Source organism: Oncorhynchus kisutch, linkage group LG19 (genome assembly GCF_002021735.2).
Source record: "Oncorhynchus kisutch isolate 150728-3 linkage group LG19, Okis_V2, whole genome shotgun sequence".
NCBI classification, from domain to species: Eukaryota; Metazoa; Chordata; class Actinopteri; order Salmoniformes; family Salmonidae; genus Oncorhynchus; species Oncorhynchus kisutch.
The window spans coordinates 37,516,283-37,535,009 of NC_034192.2; the positions used below are offsets into that span (position 1 = coordinate 37,516,283).

General features: G+C 41.1%; 1 protein-coding gene across 2 annotated transcripts; it reads left to right on the forward strand.

Moving 5' to 3' along the window:
• Window positions 1-3,659: 3,659 nt before the first annotated feature.
• On the forward strand, window positions 3,660-10,383 carry LOC109880675 (zinc finger protein 37). Of its 2 annotated transcripts, none has more exons than XM_020472860.2 (2): window positions 3,660-3,902; window positions 6,202-10,383. In XM_020472860.2, the coding sequence occupies exons 1-2, from the start codon at window positions 3,800-3,802 to the stop codon at window positions 8,163-8,165; spliced, it is 2,067 nt and encodes a 688-aa protein (XP_020328449.1). In that variant the 5' UTR covers window positions 3,660-3,799; the 3' UTR covers window positions 8,166-10,383. The 2 variants fall into 2 exon arrangements, with proteins under 2 accessions (XP_020328449.1, XP_031652951.1); XM_031797091.1 differs by lacking the exon at window positions 3,660-3,902 and adding an exon at window positions 5,295-5,473.
• Window positions 10,384-18,727: the final 8,344 nt, after the last annotated feature.

Here is an 18,727-nt window from a genome sequence, read left to right on the forward strand (position 1 = left end):
TCCAGCAGCATGATGCACACAGTCTGTTCCTGATGGCAACACAGAGGTAATGGCACAGAACAATAACAATTGCTACTCAGGAGAAGGTCAGCTCCACAAGCTGTGTAATAGCATATGACATCATTCATTCGCAGAGGACATCTTTGTGTGTGTGTGTGTGTGTGTGTGTGTGTGTGTGTGTGTGTGTGTGTGTGTGTGTGTGTGTGTGTGTGTGTGTGTGTGTGTGTGTGTGTGTGTCTGTGTGCACCTAGGATCTTTTGCATGACAATCACTCTACCAAAACCTTGGTCACAACTTAAAATATCTGGTGATCAATTAACCAGCTAGCAATCTGCTATGTGTGTGTTAGTTCACAATGTTCCTTGAGCCTCTAAGCTTTGGGGGTGGTAGTCAGCTCTGTGAGCTGGCACCAGTGGTCACCATGGGTGGCCGTGGAGAGTTGGTAAGGAGTGGAGAGGGGTTGGAGAGGGGTGGAGAGGGGAGGGATGGGGGGAGTGAGAAGCCGATTGCACAGCTGACTGAGGGTGGCTCTGTGTGCCCCCCTCCCTTCATCACGCACCCATACATTGGTCATGAGGCAGTATGTGTGTGTGTATTTGTGTGTGTGTTAGCGATGATCTATTGAAGTAGTCAAAGATCACAAGCCTTCACAACAACTTTCTTTCTCTGCTCTGCCTCCTCTCTCTCAAATCCATCTCTCTGCTCTGGTCCACTAACATGTGATCTGGTGTAAACACAACATATTGAAAAGATTTGTCCTCCTGTCACATGCCGACCAATCCCTCCTCGAAAACACTCACGCACCCCTACACACATGCACGACCCCCATAGCCAGCACCTACACAAAATCAGGCATTGTCTTGTCTTTGGCTATGTCGGATTATGTGATATGACATGCTATTCTATAAAATAATTTATCCGTAATTAATATCACCTGATTGAGCTAATCATGTAAATGTAATTAACTAGAGAACTCTTAAAGACCTAGTAATATTTTACATCCATAGCAGTCAACATTAATCTTCATCTTACTTCAGTCTCATCTGAAAGTTGTAAATTCTTGGTTATCTGCAAGAACCCTGGCTAACAATTTGAATCAGCAATATAAAATTGGGTTTAATCATTTATTTACTAAATACCTAACTAATCACACATACACATAATTAAATCATAACTTGATTACAAATTACGTCATAAAGGAAAACGTCCCTAGCGGGCGGAACAGATATGACAGCTTGTTACACAAAGGAAAAGGGGCTGGGTTGAGTGAAAGAGCGGGAAGACTGGAACAAAGTCGAAGCTGTGCTATCGTAAATACAGTATCTTATGCATTCTAAATTACCGCCCATTTGGAAAAGGAAAATGCAATAAATATTTACTCTGAGCTGTGCTTCAGTAGGTTGGTGGTAGATGACAGTTTGCAGCTGCGGTCGCTAACTCAACAGCTAGGAGGTATCACTTCTGTAGTGAATAAGAGTTCAAAGTTCATACCATTCGCGACCAAAGCTCCTGCTGATGTTGGCTTCGTCCTGTAGTTATTTTCTGAACCATTCTGACATAGGATTGTCATCCTACCTCATTGGAACAGGAAGTTATGTTGTCGTCAAGGGATTATATAGGAAGGGAGAGGAGGGTGTGTTTGAAAAGTTTTATAGCCCTTGTCCCTTCACAGGGGAGGGCCACTGATTGAGCAGCCCTATCTTATGAAAATCCAAATCTCACATTTTAGAAGCTAAAATCACATTTCATCCCATCACAAATAATTTCATATTCAAACATTTAAATTGAACAACAATTCCATGTGAATCCGATAACTCTGATGTGTAGACTTTCCACTGTAGAGTTATGGCATCTTATCATTGATGAGAATGTCTCAGATGACAACCGAACTGACATCATATTCATTAAGTACCACTGCATATGTTCAATTGTTCGGAATACCAGAATATAGTTCATTTCCCCCACATACTGATGTTCCCAGAATCTCTATGCTAACCAAGTAAAAAAAAAAATGTAACCTCAGTAGGTTAGAGAAGGGAAAAGGGGGGGAAGAGGTATTTATGAGTGTCATAAACCTATCCCCCAGGCCAACGTCATGACAACATACAGTACAGAGCCGAACCCACACAGACACGTTTCTACTATAGATGCAAACATACTATACACACAGGAAATGAAGAGAGATGGGCAGGGCAGAGAGATAATAGGAGGGAGAAAGAAAGAAAACATAGGGGATGAGGATTAAAACAGACATGGAGAAGTTGAAGAGAAATAGGACTACTTGGGTGGGATATGAAAGGGAGGAATGACTGTTTCTCTTTTTCGTTTCCTGTCCTTTTAGAATACAGAAAACATGAGAGTGCATTAATGGATGTATTGAATGACGTGCAGCCGGTATTCTAGTAAGAGTGTTGACTGATAGTGTGAGAGAAAATAAAGGAGAATCCCACTTTCAATTACATAACTGTGATAAATCAGAGGGAGCTGTATAAATCTCTGCCAGAGTCTGTGTGTATTTATGTGTGTGCCATGAAAAAACATTCCCTCCTTCTCTTTCTGCCTTCGAGACTTGATTAAAAAAGACAGAAAAACATCACGTCAGGCTCATTAGCACTGACGCAATTATTTATATTTCTCTATTGCTGTTTCTTATTTGTTCATTCCTTTATTTTTACATTGTGACGTGGGATGGGGATCATTGATGACGCAGATAGATGACAGTCACCGAACTAGACTGAACAAACAGCTGGGCAGGAGCTGTCTGAGTGTGACTCAAAATAACAGAGACTTGAAAATATTTGTTATTTCAACAGTTTCAAAACTAAAATGAAGTAAATTAAAGTTTATCTTCAAGTTATTTACTTCCACCTAACTAGGCTGCATTGGTATAAAGTACTTTAAGTAAAAAATACTTTAAAGTATTACTTAAGTAGTTTTGGGGGTTTCTGTACTTTACTATATTTTTACTTCACCACATTCCTAAAGACAATAATGTACTTTTTACTCTACATTTTCCCTGACACCCAAAATTACTCGTTACATTTTGACAGGATAACGGTCCAATTCACTCAATTATCAAGAAAACATCCCTGGTCATCCCTACTGCTTTTTATCTGGCGGACTCACTAAACACAAATGCTTTGTTTATAAATATGTCTGAGTGTTGGAGTGTGCCCCTGCTATCTATCGGTCAACAACAAAAACGAGAAAATGATGCCGTTGAAATTATTTGTACTTTTACTTTTGATACTTAAGTACATTTGAGCAATTACATTTCCTTTTGATACTTTAATATATTTAAAACCAAATACTTTTACTGATGTAGTATTTTACTGGGTGACTTTCACTTTTACTTGAGTCATTTTCTATTACGCTATCTTTACTTTTACTCAAGTATGTCGACTGAGTACTTTTCCCACCACTGCTAGGTTGGAGACCTTTCACGTCCCACCTCAACACAAGGCTGCGGTAAACTACTCACAAGTGGAGGGTCGTCACTTGTTAACCCACCAAAAGTCAAACACCCCGCCTATGTCCACAGTTTATCTTCTTAAACATGTATTTTAAAACTAACTTTAAGCACAATGCTAACCTTATGCCTAACCCTAACTTTAAATTAAGACCAACAATATCATTTTTGTTCTCATGAATTCGTACAATATAGCCAATTCTGACGTTATCGCTGTATTAGCTAGTGGAAACTCAAACCCCAGTCGCTTCATTGACGTCGCGGTATTATGTACTGTATTTTGCTGCTTTCATTTTTTCTTGTAGCTAGCCTGCTAGCTAGTTGTCAACAATGGGCGATAGTGAGCAGGTAGAGTGGACGTTTATGAAATTATACCTTAACGATATTGGAAACGCTCTTTCAGATAAATCTGGAACATGGATGTCGAAAAGAAGTAGGTGGCATGCTAATGTATCAACACATAGCAAAATGTTAACGTCACCAGCTAGCTATTTGCTGCTTTATGTTTCAGCCAAGGCGGTAGTGTTAGCTAGCATCTATAGCTAGCATAGTCATTCACAAGTTCTGCAAGTAGAGTTTTAAACGTGCATCGTTTAGGGGTCAAGCATCGCGACCTAATTAGCAATGTCTGATGCCACTGGGCACACACTGGTTGAATCCACGTTGTTTCCACGTCAAATGACGTTGAACCAACTTGGAATATACGTTTAATTGACGTCTGGATTGTTTCCACTAGTTACCACAGCCACAACGTCTAATTGTGTGTATCGTAAAAATACATAAACAAAAATGAGCTTTTTGGTCTTAATTTAAGGATAGAATTAGGCATGTGGTTAAAGTTGGGTTCAAAATCACATATTTTTAAGAATAAAAATCGTAGAAATAGTCGGGGTATATGACTTTGTGGCTGTAGTAACTAGTGGGACAGAACAGCACTGAAGCAGCAAAGGCTGAGAGATAACAATAGAGCCCCACAGTGGATGTGCCATAATACTCAAACACGAAAATGTTTCCAATCATTTTTCACATAGGGGATTTTTAGAAACACCTAAAACAAGGGCTGTTTCGTGTAGGCTTACCCAAGCGTTACGTTTTGATAACCATGTAAATCTCTCTCGACTAGGTGACTTTTATCACTAGATTTGGCACTATTTACGCTGATTCGAAAATGCTAATTAGCATCAAAGACTACAAATCCCTGCAAGCTCCTCCACATCATCTCTAACTTACACCTTTGCTAACAGGTATTGTCAATTTAAAACTTTCACAAAACAGTCACCGAATTTTCAATTTAAAGAAGAGTAGCAAATTGAATAATGACTACATTCAGCTATCATTAGATAGTTAATCCGAGATTCTTAACTTTGCCTCGATTCGGTAGTCTCGTCCAGATCATCAAGGCATTTGTTGTTCTTTATCACATTAGCAGCAAATTAGCATTTCCTTTTTGGGGGGTAAATACAGGCAACTATATTGATAAAAGTCAACTTGTCCGTTATGCCAGTGTAAGCTTACATGGAACACAGGCCTTCTTTTAAATATATATATATTTTTTAAATATGGTCTGTGGTAAACACAGGCTTAGGAGATCTTATATGTCTTGTTAAATGAGATCGTGTTCATCAGCTAATGTCACTTTAAATTAATTGTGACGCATTGATGTAATAAAAAGCTCACAAAGGCTTCATAATTCATGAAGGTAATGTTAACTGACTAATATTATCTCATAGAACAAAGCATATAAGATCTCCAAGCCTGTGTTAACTTCAGACCTTATTTTTGGCATTTATCCCAAAACCCATTTTTTTCCCCCCATTAATTTCCCCCATAGGAATGGCTGAACGGTTTTGGCTGAACAGTTCTGTTTTTTAAGACTACAAGCTCGGGAGCTCTATACGGTCTGGTTCCAGCAGATACCTTCTCACGCCACAGACGCTGTGAGACATTTGGGATGAGACAGGATGTCGAATGGTGCTAGTTTGTACTAGCTAGAGTGTCTGCTAGGTAGGTAGTTTGTATTAGCTAGCGTGTCTACTAGGTAAGTAGTGTGTACTAGCTAGGTGCACAAGCAACAGTGGTTAACATAACGTCCTGGACCAGAGCTAGTGCGCCGACTGGTATGTTCGTAGCACACTGACGCCTTGAAACAAAGCTACTGACTCACACGATACAAGAAACCAACAAATGTCAACAGGTTGCGAGCACACATACCTATTCAGATGGAAAAATACCATCTGAGACGCATGCGCTTTGAGGTTTGTTGACCACGCGGCGCAATTGGGCATAATCTGCAGCAGGAGGCTTCTGCTAAATAATCATTTTGATTCCCAGCACACACATCTGGGGCATATTCATTACTCCGATTCTGTTGAGAAACATTTTTACAATGTTGGACAAATTCAGGTAGGTCCATCCCCGTTTCGTTTGCTTCCGTTTAAGAAATGTTTTGCAGCAGAATGGGCGCAATGAACACGCCGCTGGTCTAAAACACTGCATCTCAGTGCAAGAGGCGTCACTGCAGTACCTGGTTCGTATCCAGGCTGCATCACATCCGGCTGTGATTGGGAGTCCCAGGGGTGGCGCGCAATTGGCCCTGCATTGGCTGGGGTAGGCCGTCATTGTATGTCTTGCCTAGGTGGAGAAAAAAAACAAATTTAGCCTTATATGGGAATTATAAAAAAAATTGTGCTCTTTCAAAAATTAATAAAACCCCGCTCCTCTTTTTCCCACAGAACCGGCTGCCTATCATGAAGAAGAACAGGCAGGGGTGACACCCACTCAAAGGTCAGAAAGGCAGCTGAGAACTCCCCAGAGAAACTCCAGGTGGCAAAGTCCCAGGACGCATTCTAAACACCTGACAGAAGAAGAGAGGGGCTTTTCTCCTGTGTCTGGGTCTGGGGAGGAGAGCGACAAGGAGGCCTCCCCACCAAAAAGGAGGACCACAATAAGCAGCTCCAAAAAGACAAGAACCAAGTCTCACACAAAGGATTATGATGACTGTTCTGGGACAGAATCTGGCAAGCAGCCAGAGAAGAGCACACAAAGAAAAAAAGGGCACAGCAACTCAAAAAAGAATAAGACTAATACTCACTGTAAGGAGGGGGATAATGACAACTTGTCAGACAAACCAACTGTGGTGGCTTCCCCCAGAAAAAGGAGCAGGCAATGTAGTGACTTCAATGTATTTGAAGCAGAGGCTGAACCATATAATACTGTGTCTGAGCCTGAGGTGGAGGTAGTTGTGGAGGGGGAGACTGAAGTGGCGTCTGCTTCAAAGAGGTGGAAACAGAACAACACCCCCAAAACAACTAAGCATCATGCCGAGGACAAAGCTGAGAGTGAACATTATGAGTTGGTAGAACAGGCTGAAGAGACTCCCATTAGAAAAAAACTTAGCAAGTCTAAAAAGATAAGAACGAGGACTCCCTCTGAAGACGTGACGGAAGATGAAAGTGACCACTTTGAGACGGAAGGACATGCTGAAGACACTACCCCCAGAAAAAGACAGAGGAGGTCGATGGAATCTAGAAAGAAGAGCTCCAAGAGTCATTCGAAGAAAGCCAGCGATGCAGAGAGTGATGGTGAATCAGGCAAACATGTTTCCAAGAGTCTGCCTAAGGACTTACATGAAGAAGAGAGTGACCAAGATGCTGAGACGCAGTCTAAGAACCTCCGTGAGGAGAGTGACCAAGACTCTCAGACGGAGCCTAAAGGCTTAGGTGCAGAGAAGTGGCACCGCTCTGACCATCCAGAGGAGGAGACAGAACAGGAGGTGTTACCTGCAAAGAGAGAAAGAGGACCCAAGAGCATGAAGACCGTGAAGTTAGATTCCAACTCTGACTCTGAAAATGTCACTGTTAAAAACAAAGGCAAAAAGCAAGGTGCCACAGGTTTGAAGGCACCAAGAGTAAGATTTAGACCACCTGTAGAGAAAAAGAAAAGGGTGAAAATACTTCATATTTGCAGTTTCTGTGAAAAGGTCCTGCCTAACAGGGATGCTCTGGGTAGGCACCTTCAGCGTCACACAGGGGAGAAGCCTTACCACTGTGAAGAGTGTGGCAAAGACTACGGCAGCAAAAACACCCTGAAGATTCACAATATGCAGGTTCACCACAAGGGGACAAAGGACTTCATATGCAATGATTGTGGTCAACAGTTTACCCACTTCACGTACCTCAAACGCCACCTGTACTCCCACACGGACAAGGAAAAGAGGCCACACCTGTGCAATGTGTGTGGGAAGCATTTCATCCAGAAGTCTCACTTGGACCGTCACAAGATGATTCACACCGGAGAGAAACCATTCAACTGCGAGCACTGCGCCATGGCCTTCAATCGTCCGGACTCCCTGCGGATGCATCTGAAGCTACACGTGTCGGGTAGTGAGGGGCCAAATCTGGCAGAGCAAGAGAAGACTAAGTGCACAGCGTGTAAGAAGAGCTTTGTCAACCCAAATTACCTCAAAGTCCACATGAGAATACACACTGGGGAGAGGCCATACAAGTGTGAGGACTGTGCCAAGAGCTTCACCCAGATCAGTATTCTCAACGCGCACCGGCGCACGCACACTGGAGAGAAGCCACACGAGTGCAAAGCGTGCGGCTGCTGTTTCACCCGTCGCAAGTACCTGGATGATCACATAGGCAGAAAGCATGGGTCTTTAGAGCAAATGAATGAACAGCAGGATGAACAATGATACCTGAGTTTTTACGTGTTGTGACTTAATGTGTGTAACACATAATATAAATATTGAAGATCAGGCAAGGCTGGACTGTTGCCTAGTAGTTTCTCTTGTGATGTTGCAGGATGTTTTTTCCTGTCATGCCATGATAAAAATACTGTTTTGGCTTTATAGTGGCGCCCATTCTGAAAATGGATATGTAGCCTTCGAGATCATTCCTTTGAATCTATACTCAACTTTGATGGTCCACACAATTTACTGTAATGCTTTATTGGTTTGCAAAAGTATGTGGACGGCTGCTCGTCGAATATCTCATTCCAAAATCCTTGGCATTAATATGGAGTTGCTCCCCCCTTTACTGCTGTTAAAGCCTCCACTCTTTTGGGAAGGTTTTCCATTAGATGCTGGAACATTGCTGCAGGGACTTGCTTCCATTTAGCCACAACAGCGTTAGTGAGGTTGGGCAATTAGGCCTGGCTCACAGTCGTCCCAATTCATCCCAAAGGTGTTTGATGGAGTTGAGGTCAGGGCTCTGTGCAGGCCAATCAACTTCTTCCACGCCGATCTCAACAAACCATTTCTGTATAGACCTCGCTTTGTGTACGGGGGTATTGTCATGCTGAAGCAGGAAAGGGCCTTCCTCAAACTGTAGCCACAAAGTTGGAAGCACAGAATCGTTGGAAGCACAGTTATTGACAGACAATGTTTACATGCTTAGGCGCCTGGCGGTCCCGTTCTGTAAGTTTGTGTGGCCTACCACTTCGCGGCTGAGCCGTTGTTGCTCCTCGACGTTTCCACTTCACAATAACAGCACTTACAGTTGACCGTGGCAGTTCTAGCAGGGTGTAAATTGGACAAACTGACTTGTTGGAAAGGTGGAATCCTATGAAGGTCACTGAGCTCTTCAGTACTGGCCATTCTACTGCCAATGTTTGTCTCTGGAGATTACATGGCTGTGTGCTCGATTTGATACACCTGACAGCAATGGGTGTGGCTACAATGGCCCGAATCCACTAATTTGAAGGGGTGTCCACATAATAACACGATAGACACTATCATCAATGTACAGTAAGATCTATTAGGTTACAATTGGTTTATTTGCGTCATACATAATTAACAATCAAACTGGAGAATAAATTCCAACAAAGTAACATGACTTAATTCATATTTCCATTTTCATTGACAAGTAACTGGGCTGATACTCGACCGGATTTTTGTGGTGTTTTTAAACCATTAAGCTTTATGCTTACACGCTATCATTTATTTATTCTCCATGTTGAATCAATAGTTTTTTATGCTTATCATAATTTTGAATTGATTGCTTGGTGGTTTTTCTTCTTTTGGACTGAAAAGACATCTTCAGGCTTAAACCAACTGAAGTGTTTGAAACTAAGTGTATCTGATATTTTCTCCTTGCCATTACGGATATTTTATTTGATTATTATTATTATTATTATTATTTTTCACCTTTATTTAACCAGGTAGGCCAGTTGAGAACAAGTTCTCATATACAACTGCGACCTGGCCAAGATAAAGCAAAGCAGTGCGACACAAACAACAACACAGAGTTACACATGGAATAAACAAACGCACAATCAATAACACAATAGGAAAAAATCTATATACAGTGAGTGCAAATGAGGTAAGATTAGGGAGGTAAGGCAATTAATTAGGCCGCATTAGCGAAGTAATTACAATTTAGCAATTAAACACTGGAATGGTAGATGTGCAGGTTGAAATGAATTGGACATAAGAAACCGCATCTTCGTACTTTTTCTTTCAACAATAACTCTGGGAGGTAAAACATTGGAGAGTGGTAATTGAGTCATGCATAATGTCAGACAAAAAAAAGTTGAATCTAATGTCTCTGCAGTCATTGTACCTGTCTAATATGCATAATATTGCGTGAAATAATCCCTTAATAACAAATAAGGCTTGTATATGTTGACTTATATAAGGCATGTGCTTTAACTCCGTTATACTGTATTTACCAGACACTGTTTATCTAGTGGGGTGATGATCGTGCTGTGCAATACTGTTTGCTGATAGAATATCCGCCTTGATTACCACATCCTGTTCTACGATACATAAACCCTGTAAAGGTTCTCGCTGTTATGTTATTTGTTGGTTCGACCCTTAAAATACTTCACATATAGACCGACCATCTGTCATGGTGACAGGTTTTGTTAATAAGAGGATCCTGTGGAAATAAATAAAGTCATTTGGAAACAGGCTGCATTCTCTGTTAATGCCAGTAGGTGGCAGACGTGTACTGTTTTTACTCTGTCAAGAGGTTGATTTAAGAGCAGCTCAAACTCTTTAAAACATTGCTCTCTTCCTGACAATACTTGGCCTACTGGTCAGCTGCTAGATAAGCAAAAACCACTTGGGCTAGCTAACATCAGCTACAGTGCCTTCAGAAAGTATTCATGCCACTTATTCAACATGTTGTGTTACAGCCTGAATACAAAATGGATTCAATAGATTATTTTTCTTACCCATCTACGCACAATAGCCCTTAATGGCATTTTTGCAAATATATTGAAAATTAAATACATAAATAGCTCATTTACACATGTACTCACACCCCTGAGTCAATACATGTTAGATTCACCTCAAAGGCAGAGATGACAGCTGTGAGTCTTTCTGGGTAAGTCTCTAAGAGCTTTGCACACCTGGATTGTAAAATGTTTGTACATAATTCCTTGAGCTCTATCGAGTTGATTGTTTATCATTGCCATTTTCAAGTGCCATAGATTTTCAAGACGATTTAAGTCAAAACTGTAACTACACCACTCAGGAACATTCAATGTCATATTGGTCAGCAAATCCAGTGTATATTTGGCCTTGTGTTTTAGGTTATTGTCCTGCTGAAAGGTGAATTCAGCTCCCACTGTCTGTTGGAAAGCAGATTGAACCAGGTTTTCCTCTAGGATTTTGACTGTGCTTAGCTCTATTCTGTTTCTTTTTGTCTTTTTTACTGGTAGACCAGCTGTAATTCTGCAGATAGATTGTGGCTTCTATCAAAGTAATTGTCCGTATCATGCCCAATCCCCCATATATTTTTTGGTAAATATATATTTTATTTTCCCATAACCCTAACATCCCTCCCTAATTGGAGTAAACTAATGGACAACAATACAGTCTATACATAATAAATACATTTTAAGGACAAGATACCTTTTACATTACCGGAAATTATATTTTATTTTTTGTCCCACTCTTCAGCTCCCCTCAACCCCTCCCATCTATCTCTGAAGCCGTCCAGTTTTGACTTCTACTTCCATATATTTTTTAACTGTGCTGTGATGTTTCATAAAAGTTCTGAACATTTCTATTCCCATAATTTCTACAAATGGTAGATTAAGAGTATTATTATATTATTGATCAAATTATTTTGGCTTTTCGAGTCACCCAGAAGTGCTATTTGCAGAGTCTGCGTTAGGTAAATGTTGTGATTTTCCACCAATTCCTGAACCTGCGACCAAAAACAAGCTACGTATGGGCAGTACCAAAACAAGTGATCTAATGATTCTGTCTCTTCGCAGCAAAATCTGCAGAGCTAGGATGGTTGTATCCCTCATATACATAACGTTCTATTGGTTGCAAGGATTTTGTTTTCTCATTTAAATAGAAAATGTCAAAGTTTTGAATCCGGCGTTGTTTTGTATATCAGTTGTGCAATGGAATCGGCACATCGAAATTTCCAAATTACTTTGTAACCTGTATGGCTCAGGTGTCAATTTGTTGGTCATAAAATGGAACTGGTATACTTTTTTAAATGTATTTATTTGGTCTTTAATGCAGACGCGTTCCTTTTAGCTTCTCCCACTTTCCTCCTCCAGTTTTTGCGGTAATGCTGCAATCAGTTTTAGAGCAGACATGTACATATAGTTTTGTTAGCTGCATGTGTGCAGTGGTGGGAAAAGTACCCAATTGTCATACTTGAGTAAAAGTAAAGATACATAAATAGAAAAGTCACCCAGTGAAATACTACTTGAGTAAAAGTCTAAAAGTATTTGGTTTTAAATATGTAATTGCTAAAAACATACTTAAGTATGAAAAGTAAAACTATAAATAATTTCACATTCCTTATATAAAGCAAACCAGATGGCACAATATTCTTGTTTTTTTATTTAGTGATAGTCAGGGGCACACTCCAACACTTGGACATAATTTACAAACAAATAATTTGTGTTTCGTGAGTCCGCCAGATCAAAGGAGGTATGGATGGAAATTATTCAGTCCCCTTGATTTATGTGAATAAAGTATTTATGTTTAAAATATATATATATATACATTTGCAAAAATATCAAAACAACTGTTTTTGCTTTGGAATTATGGGGTAATGTGTGTAGATTGAGGATTTAAGTTATTTAATACATTTTAGAATAAGGCTGTAATGTAGCACAATGTGGAAAAAGGGAAGGGGTCTGAATACTTTCTGAATGCACTGTATAAGCAGATTTCAATATAATTCCAATGCAAGAACCTTCCCAAAATGTTGTCTCCTCGCCGATTTCAACTGCCCCCTTAGTCACTTGGATAGTCCGAAAATGTCGGAAACATTAACTTGATTGACCATGCTGCAGGTCATGTAACTGTTTGTTACATGCAATATGTTTTGTGGACTTCACCGGACAGATGTTGCTCTCCGGTTTTGTAATGAAACAAATGTGTTGTTGAATATATTCTGCCACCGAGTCTTCTTATTGTATCGGCCTTAGGCCTATATATCATGGTGTAAATGAATATGAACTAGCATGTTATAGAGCAAACAACGAAATAATCACAACACAGGTTGTAATATGGTTTTGGGTGGGAGCTTGGCTTCCCTGGTGATTTTACCCACACACCGCTACTGTGGTCTGCAGAGATAGGTGGGATGGACTGAGAGAAACTGAGGGTTGGGATAAAAAAAACTGGTGATCTACTGTAGTTATGGCCTGCCACACACACACACAGAGCCCCACAGTGGAGGTGTCATAATACCCATAAAACCTAGCGGTCAAACAGGAAAATGTAGAAACACTTAAAGTAAGGGTCGTGTTTTGTGCAGGCTTACTATGGCGTGAAATTGAAAACGGTCTAAATTTCACTAGGACAAGGTGACCTTTATCAATATATTTGGCTCTATTTGCTCTCAGATTCGAAAATGCTAATTAGTATCAAAGTAGACATGCAAGACTACAAATCCCAGCAATCTCCTGCACATCATCTCTAGCTGACACCTTTGCCAACAGATCTTGTTTCAATTTAAACCTTTCACAAGACCATTCACAGAATTGTCAATGTAATTTTTTTCCTAATAAATCCTTTACTAAATATAGCTAACATTAGTTAGTAAATCCAGAGATTCTTACCTTTGCCTCGATTCAGCAGTCTCGTCGATATCATCATCATGGCATTTGTAGTTCTTTATGATAGCCACATTAGCAGCTAATAGCATTTAATTTTGCGGGTGGGAAATACAGGCGCATATATTGATTAAAGTCACCTTGTCCTAGAGAGATTTACACGGTTATCAAAATGTCATGCCAGAGTAAGGCTACACGAACACAGTGTTTAAGTGTTTCTAAAATCTCCTAAGGGAAAAATGAATGGTAGAAAAACGATTGGAACCATTTCCCTGTTTGACCACTAGGTTTTATGGGTATTAGGACTCATACAGTGGTACTCTATACGCACACACACACATTGTACACACACACGGGCTCGGGGGACAACAGGAGGGTTTTGGGTGTTCGAAGAGTCTTCACTTCAGTGTAGAATGTATGTTTACAAATCTCAGGAAGTTGATCAGAAGTTCTGTACATTTTAGCATCTGAGGATTGCTGTTCTGCTACAGATAAATTCCAACACAGATCCAAACATGCTAACTTCTAGCTTGTTAGCCCCGGCCTACTAATTGCTAGCTTGTTAGCACCGACCCGCTAACTATCTGACTCTCCGTGTCCCCAGCCAGCCCAACCACTCAATGGACACATATGTTCACTTGGCTACGCATGCCTCTCTCTAATATCAATATGCCTCATCCATTACTGTCCTGGTTAGTGATTACTGTCTTATTTCACTGTCGAGCCTCTAGCCCTGCTCAATATGCCTTAACCAACCATGTTGTTCCACCTCATACATATGCGATGACATCACCAGGTTTAAACGTCTCTAGAGAATATATCTCTCTCATCATTACTCAATGCCTAGGTTTACCTCCAATGTACTCACATCCTACCATACCTTTGTCTGTACACTATGCCTTTAATCTATGCTATTGTTCCCAGAAACCTGCTCCTTTTACTCTCTGTTCCGAACGTGCTAGACGGCCAGTTCGTATAGCCTTTAGCTCTACCCTTATACTACTTCTACTCTGTTCCTCTGGTGATGTAGAGGTTAATCCAGGTCCTGCAGTGCCTAGCTCCACTCCCACACCACATTTGTTAATTCTGTAACTGTAAAAGCCTTGGTTTCATGCATGTTAACATTAGAAGCCTGTGGCCTCCCGGGTGGCGCAGCGCCTGCTGTGCCATCAGAGACTCTGGGTTCGCGCCCAGGCTCTGTCGTAACCAGCCGCGACCGGGAGGTCCGTGGGGCGACGCACAATTGCCCAATACTTATTTTCCACCATCATTTGCAAATAAATTCATAAAAAATCCTACAATGTGATTTCCTGGATTTTTTTTCTCATTTTGTCTGTCATAGTTGAAGTGTACCTATGATGAAAATTACAGGCCTCTCATCTTTTTAAGTGGGAGAACTTGCACAATTGGTAGCTGACTAAATAATTTTTTGCCCCACTGTATGTAAACTTCTGACCCACTGGAATTGTGTTACAGTGAATTATAAGTGAAATAATCTGTCTGTAAACAATTGTTGAAAAAATTACTTGTGTTATGCACAAAGTAGATGTCCTAACCGACTTGCCAATACTATAGTTTGTTAACAAGAAATGTGTGGAGTTGTTGAAAAACGAGTTTTAATGACTCCAACCTAAGTGTATGTAGACTTCCGGCTTCAACTGTAGCCAGAGTTAAAGTGACTATACAGTGCCTTGCGAAAGTATTCGGCCCCCTTGAACTTTGCGACCTTTTGCCACATTTCAGGCTTCAAACATAAAGATATAAAACTGTATTTTTTGTGAAGAATCAACAACAAGTGTGACACAATCATGAAGTGGAACGACATTTATTGGATATTTCAAACTTTTTTAACAAATCAAAAACTGAAGAATTGGGCGTGCAAAATTATTCAGCCCCCTTAAGTTAATACTTTGTAGTGCCACCTTTTGCTGCGATTACAGCTGTAAGTCGCTTAGGGTATGTCTCTATCAGTTTTGCACATCGAGAGACTGACATTTTTTCCCATTCCTCCTTGCAAAACAGCTCGAGCTCAGTGAGGTTGGATGGAGAGCATTTGTGAACAGCAGTTTTCAGTTCTTTCCACAGATTCTCGATTGGATTCAGGTCTGGACTTTGACTTGGCCATTCTAACACCTGGATATGTTTATTTTTGAACCATTCCATTGTAGATTTTGCTTTATGTTTTGGATCATTGTCTTGTTGGAAGACAAATCTCCGTCCCAGTCTCAGGTCTTTTGCAGACTCCATCAGGTTTTCTTCCAGAATGGTCCTGTATTTGGCTCCATCCATCTTCCCATCAATTTTAACCATCTTCCCTGTCCCTGCTGAAGAAAAGCAGGCCCAAACCATGATGCTGCCACCACCATGTTTGACAGTGGGGATGGTGTGTTCACGGTGATGAGCTGTGTTGCTTTTACGCCAAACATAACGTTTTGCATTGTTGCCAAAAAGTTCAATTTTGGTTTAATTTGACCAGAGCACCTTCTTCCACATGTTTGGTGTGTCTCCCAGGTGGCTTGTGGCAAACTTTAAACAACACTTTTTATGGATATCTTTAAGAAATGGCTTTCTTCTTGCCACTCTTCCATAAAGGCCAGATTTGTGCAATATACGACTGATTGTTGTCCTATGGACAGAGTCTCCCACCTCAGCTGTAGATCTCTGCAGTTCATCCAGAGTGATCATGGGCCTCTTGGCTGCATCTCTGATCAGTCTTCTCCTCGTATGAGCTGAAAGTTTAGAGGGACGGCCAGGTCTTGGTAGATTTGCAGTGGTCTGATACTCCTTCCATTTCAATATTATCGCTTGCACAGTGCTCCTTGGGATGTTAAAAGCTTGGGAAATCTTTTTGTATCCAAATCCGGCTTTAAACTTCTTCACAACAGTATCTCGGACCTGCCTGGTGTGTTCCTTGTTCTTCATGATGCTCTCTGCGCTTTTAACGGACCTCTGAGACTATCACAGTGCAGGTGCATTTATACGGAGACTTGATTACACACAGGTGGATTGTATTTGTCATCATTAGTCATTTAGGTCAACATTGGATCATTCAGAGATCCTCACTGAACTTCTGGAGAGAGTTTGCTGCACTGAAAGTAAAGGGGCTGAATAATTTTGCACGCCCAATTTTTCAGTTTTTGATTTGTTAAAAAAGTTTGAAATATCCAATAAATGTCGTTCCACTTCATGATTGTGTCCCACTTGTTGTTGATTCTTCACAAAAAAATACAGTTTTATATCTTTATGTTTGAAGCCTGAAATGTGGCAAAAGGTCGCAAAGTTCAAGGGGGCCGAATACTTTCGCAAGGCACTGTACATAGATTATAAACAGAGAGTAGCAGCAGTGTAAAAGAGGGTTCTGGGTAGCCCTTTGATTAGCTGTTGATTAGCCCTTTGACTAGCTGTCTTATGGTTTGGGGGTAGAAGCTGTTAAGAAGCCTTTTGGACCTCGAATCGGCGCTCATGGTACCACTTGCCGTGCAGTAGCAGCGAGAACAGTCTATGACTAGGTTGGCTGGAGTCTTTGACAATTTTTAGGGCCTTCCTCTGACACCGCCTGGTATAGAGGTCCTGGATGGCAGGAATCTTGGCCCCAGTGATATACTGGGCTGTACACACTACCCTCTGCCGTGCCTTGCGGTCGGAGACTGAGCAGTTGCCATACCAGGCAGTGATGCAACCAGTCAGAATGCTCTCGATGATGCAGCTGTAGAACCTACTTTTGATCTGCCTGTACTTTTAAAGACATGGTGTTCACACTACACTTTCCACAGTACTCACACTGTGAAAAACATGACCATATTACTCTAACAGTCCTGTGGAGGACCAGCATACCCTTAATCGACCAGAGATGCTACTCGGGCAGCATTTTGGTTTTGAGCTCTGTCACACACCGGGTGGGACTGATTGGGGGCTGTCCCTGACCCATGGGCCTCATTTAACCAGAGCGTAGTTTCACAACAGGGAAGGTGAAGGACGGTAACTTCTGAATAGGAGGGGGTGCAGTGACATTAATAAAAATGCCTCTAAGATACAGTGAGCAACAGTTACAGCACATTCTAAGTGAAATAGTCTCGGATGACTAGAACATATCTTTGTCCTAAGGGTGCTATAGGGAGCTCATGTTCAGCGGACACTTTTTTTCATGCTATAAACTCATGACAGTACTTTTCTATATCCTAAGTCATGAATGGACCACTGGACCACTGCAGGGACAACAATCCTGGACAACAATCTGCAGGGAGAGGCTCACCGGAGCTGTCTTATGTACGCCGGCAGACCAATCGACAGCTAACCATCAGTCATGGTTGAATATAACATGGGTGCACCTAATAAATTGTCCGGTGAGTGTATTTCAACCCTGTGCAGCTTATTACTATTTAGTCAGTTTTCTCCTCTGAGATCTCAAAGACTCTCTTGAATAGTACATAGCCTAAATAATGCTTTTCTGTGTTGACTGATGACTGACAATTGCATTTTACTGCAGTCATATTAAATGTAAACATGCATCCTTACACCCCGACCAAATTGCGCAATAAACCACATGCAATAAAAACAAGACAACTGTCCCATTGCAACATTAATTTCTGTGCAAAAATGAACCACCCTACATTACTCAAGTATAACGCAAGTGTGTAGCAACCCAAAGGTTGTGCTAATTAGCAACTTGTCAAATACTTACTACTTTTTAGCTACTGCAACTACTTAGCATGTTAGCTAACCCTTCCCCAAATCTTAACCTTAACCCTTTTAGCTAACCCTTCCCCTAACCCTTTAACCTAACTCCTAACCTCAACCCTAACCTTAACCCATAGCCCTAACCCCTAGAGCTACCTAATGTTAGCCACAACAATTTGCAACTCGTAACATATCATACAAAATCGATGATGGACATCCACACATTAATACATACCATACGAAACATAACATATAATGATCAGCTATGAAAAGCCAACTGACATTCACTCCTGAGGTGCTGACCTGTTGCACCCTCGACAACCACTGTGATTATTGTTATTTGACCCTGCTGGTTATCTATGAACATTTGAACATCTTGGCTATGTTCTGTTACAATCTCCACCTGGCACAGCCAGAAGAGGACTGGCCAACCCTCATAGCCTGGTTCCTCTCTAGGTTTCTTCCTAGGTTTTGGCCTTTCTAGGGAGTTTTTCCTAGCCACCGTACTTCTACACCTGCATTGCTTGCTGTTTGGAGTTTTAG

Excerpts from the sequence above, each read along its gene's own strand:
- LOC109880675 (XM_020472860.2), top strand. The coding sequence starts at position 3,800 with ATGGGCGATAGTGAGCAGGTAGAGTGGACGTTTATGAAATTATACCTT. Across the intron at positions 3,903-6,201 it reads AACATGGATGTCGAAAAGAA|AACCGGCTGCCTATCATGAA; the intron begins GTAGGTGGCATG and ends TTTTTCCCACAG.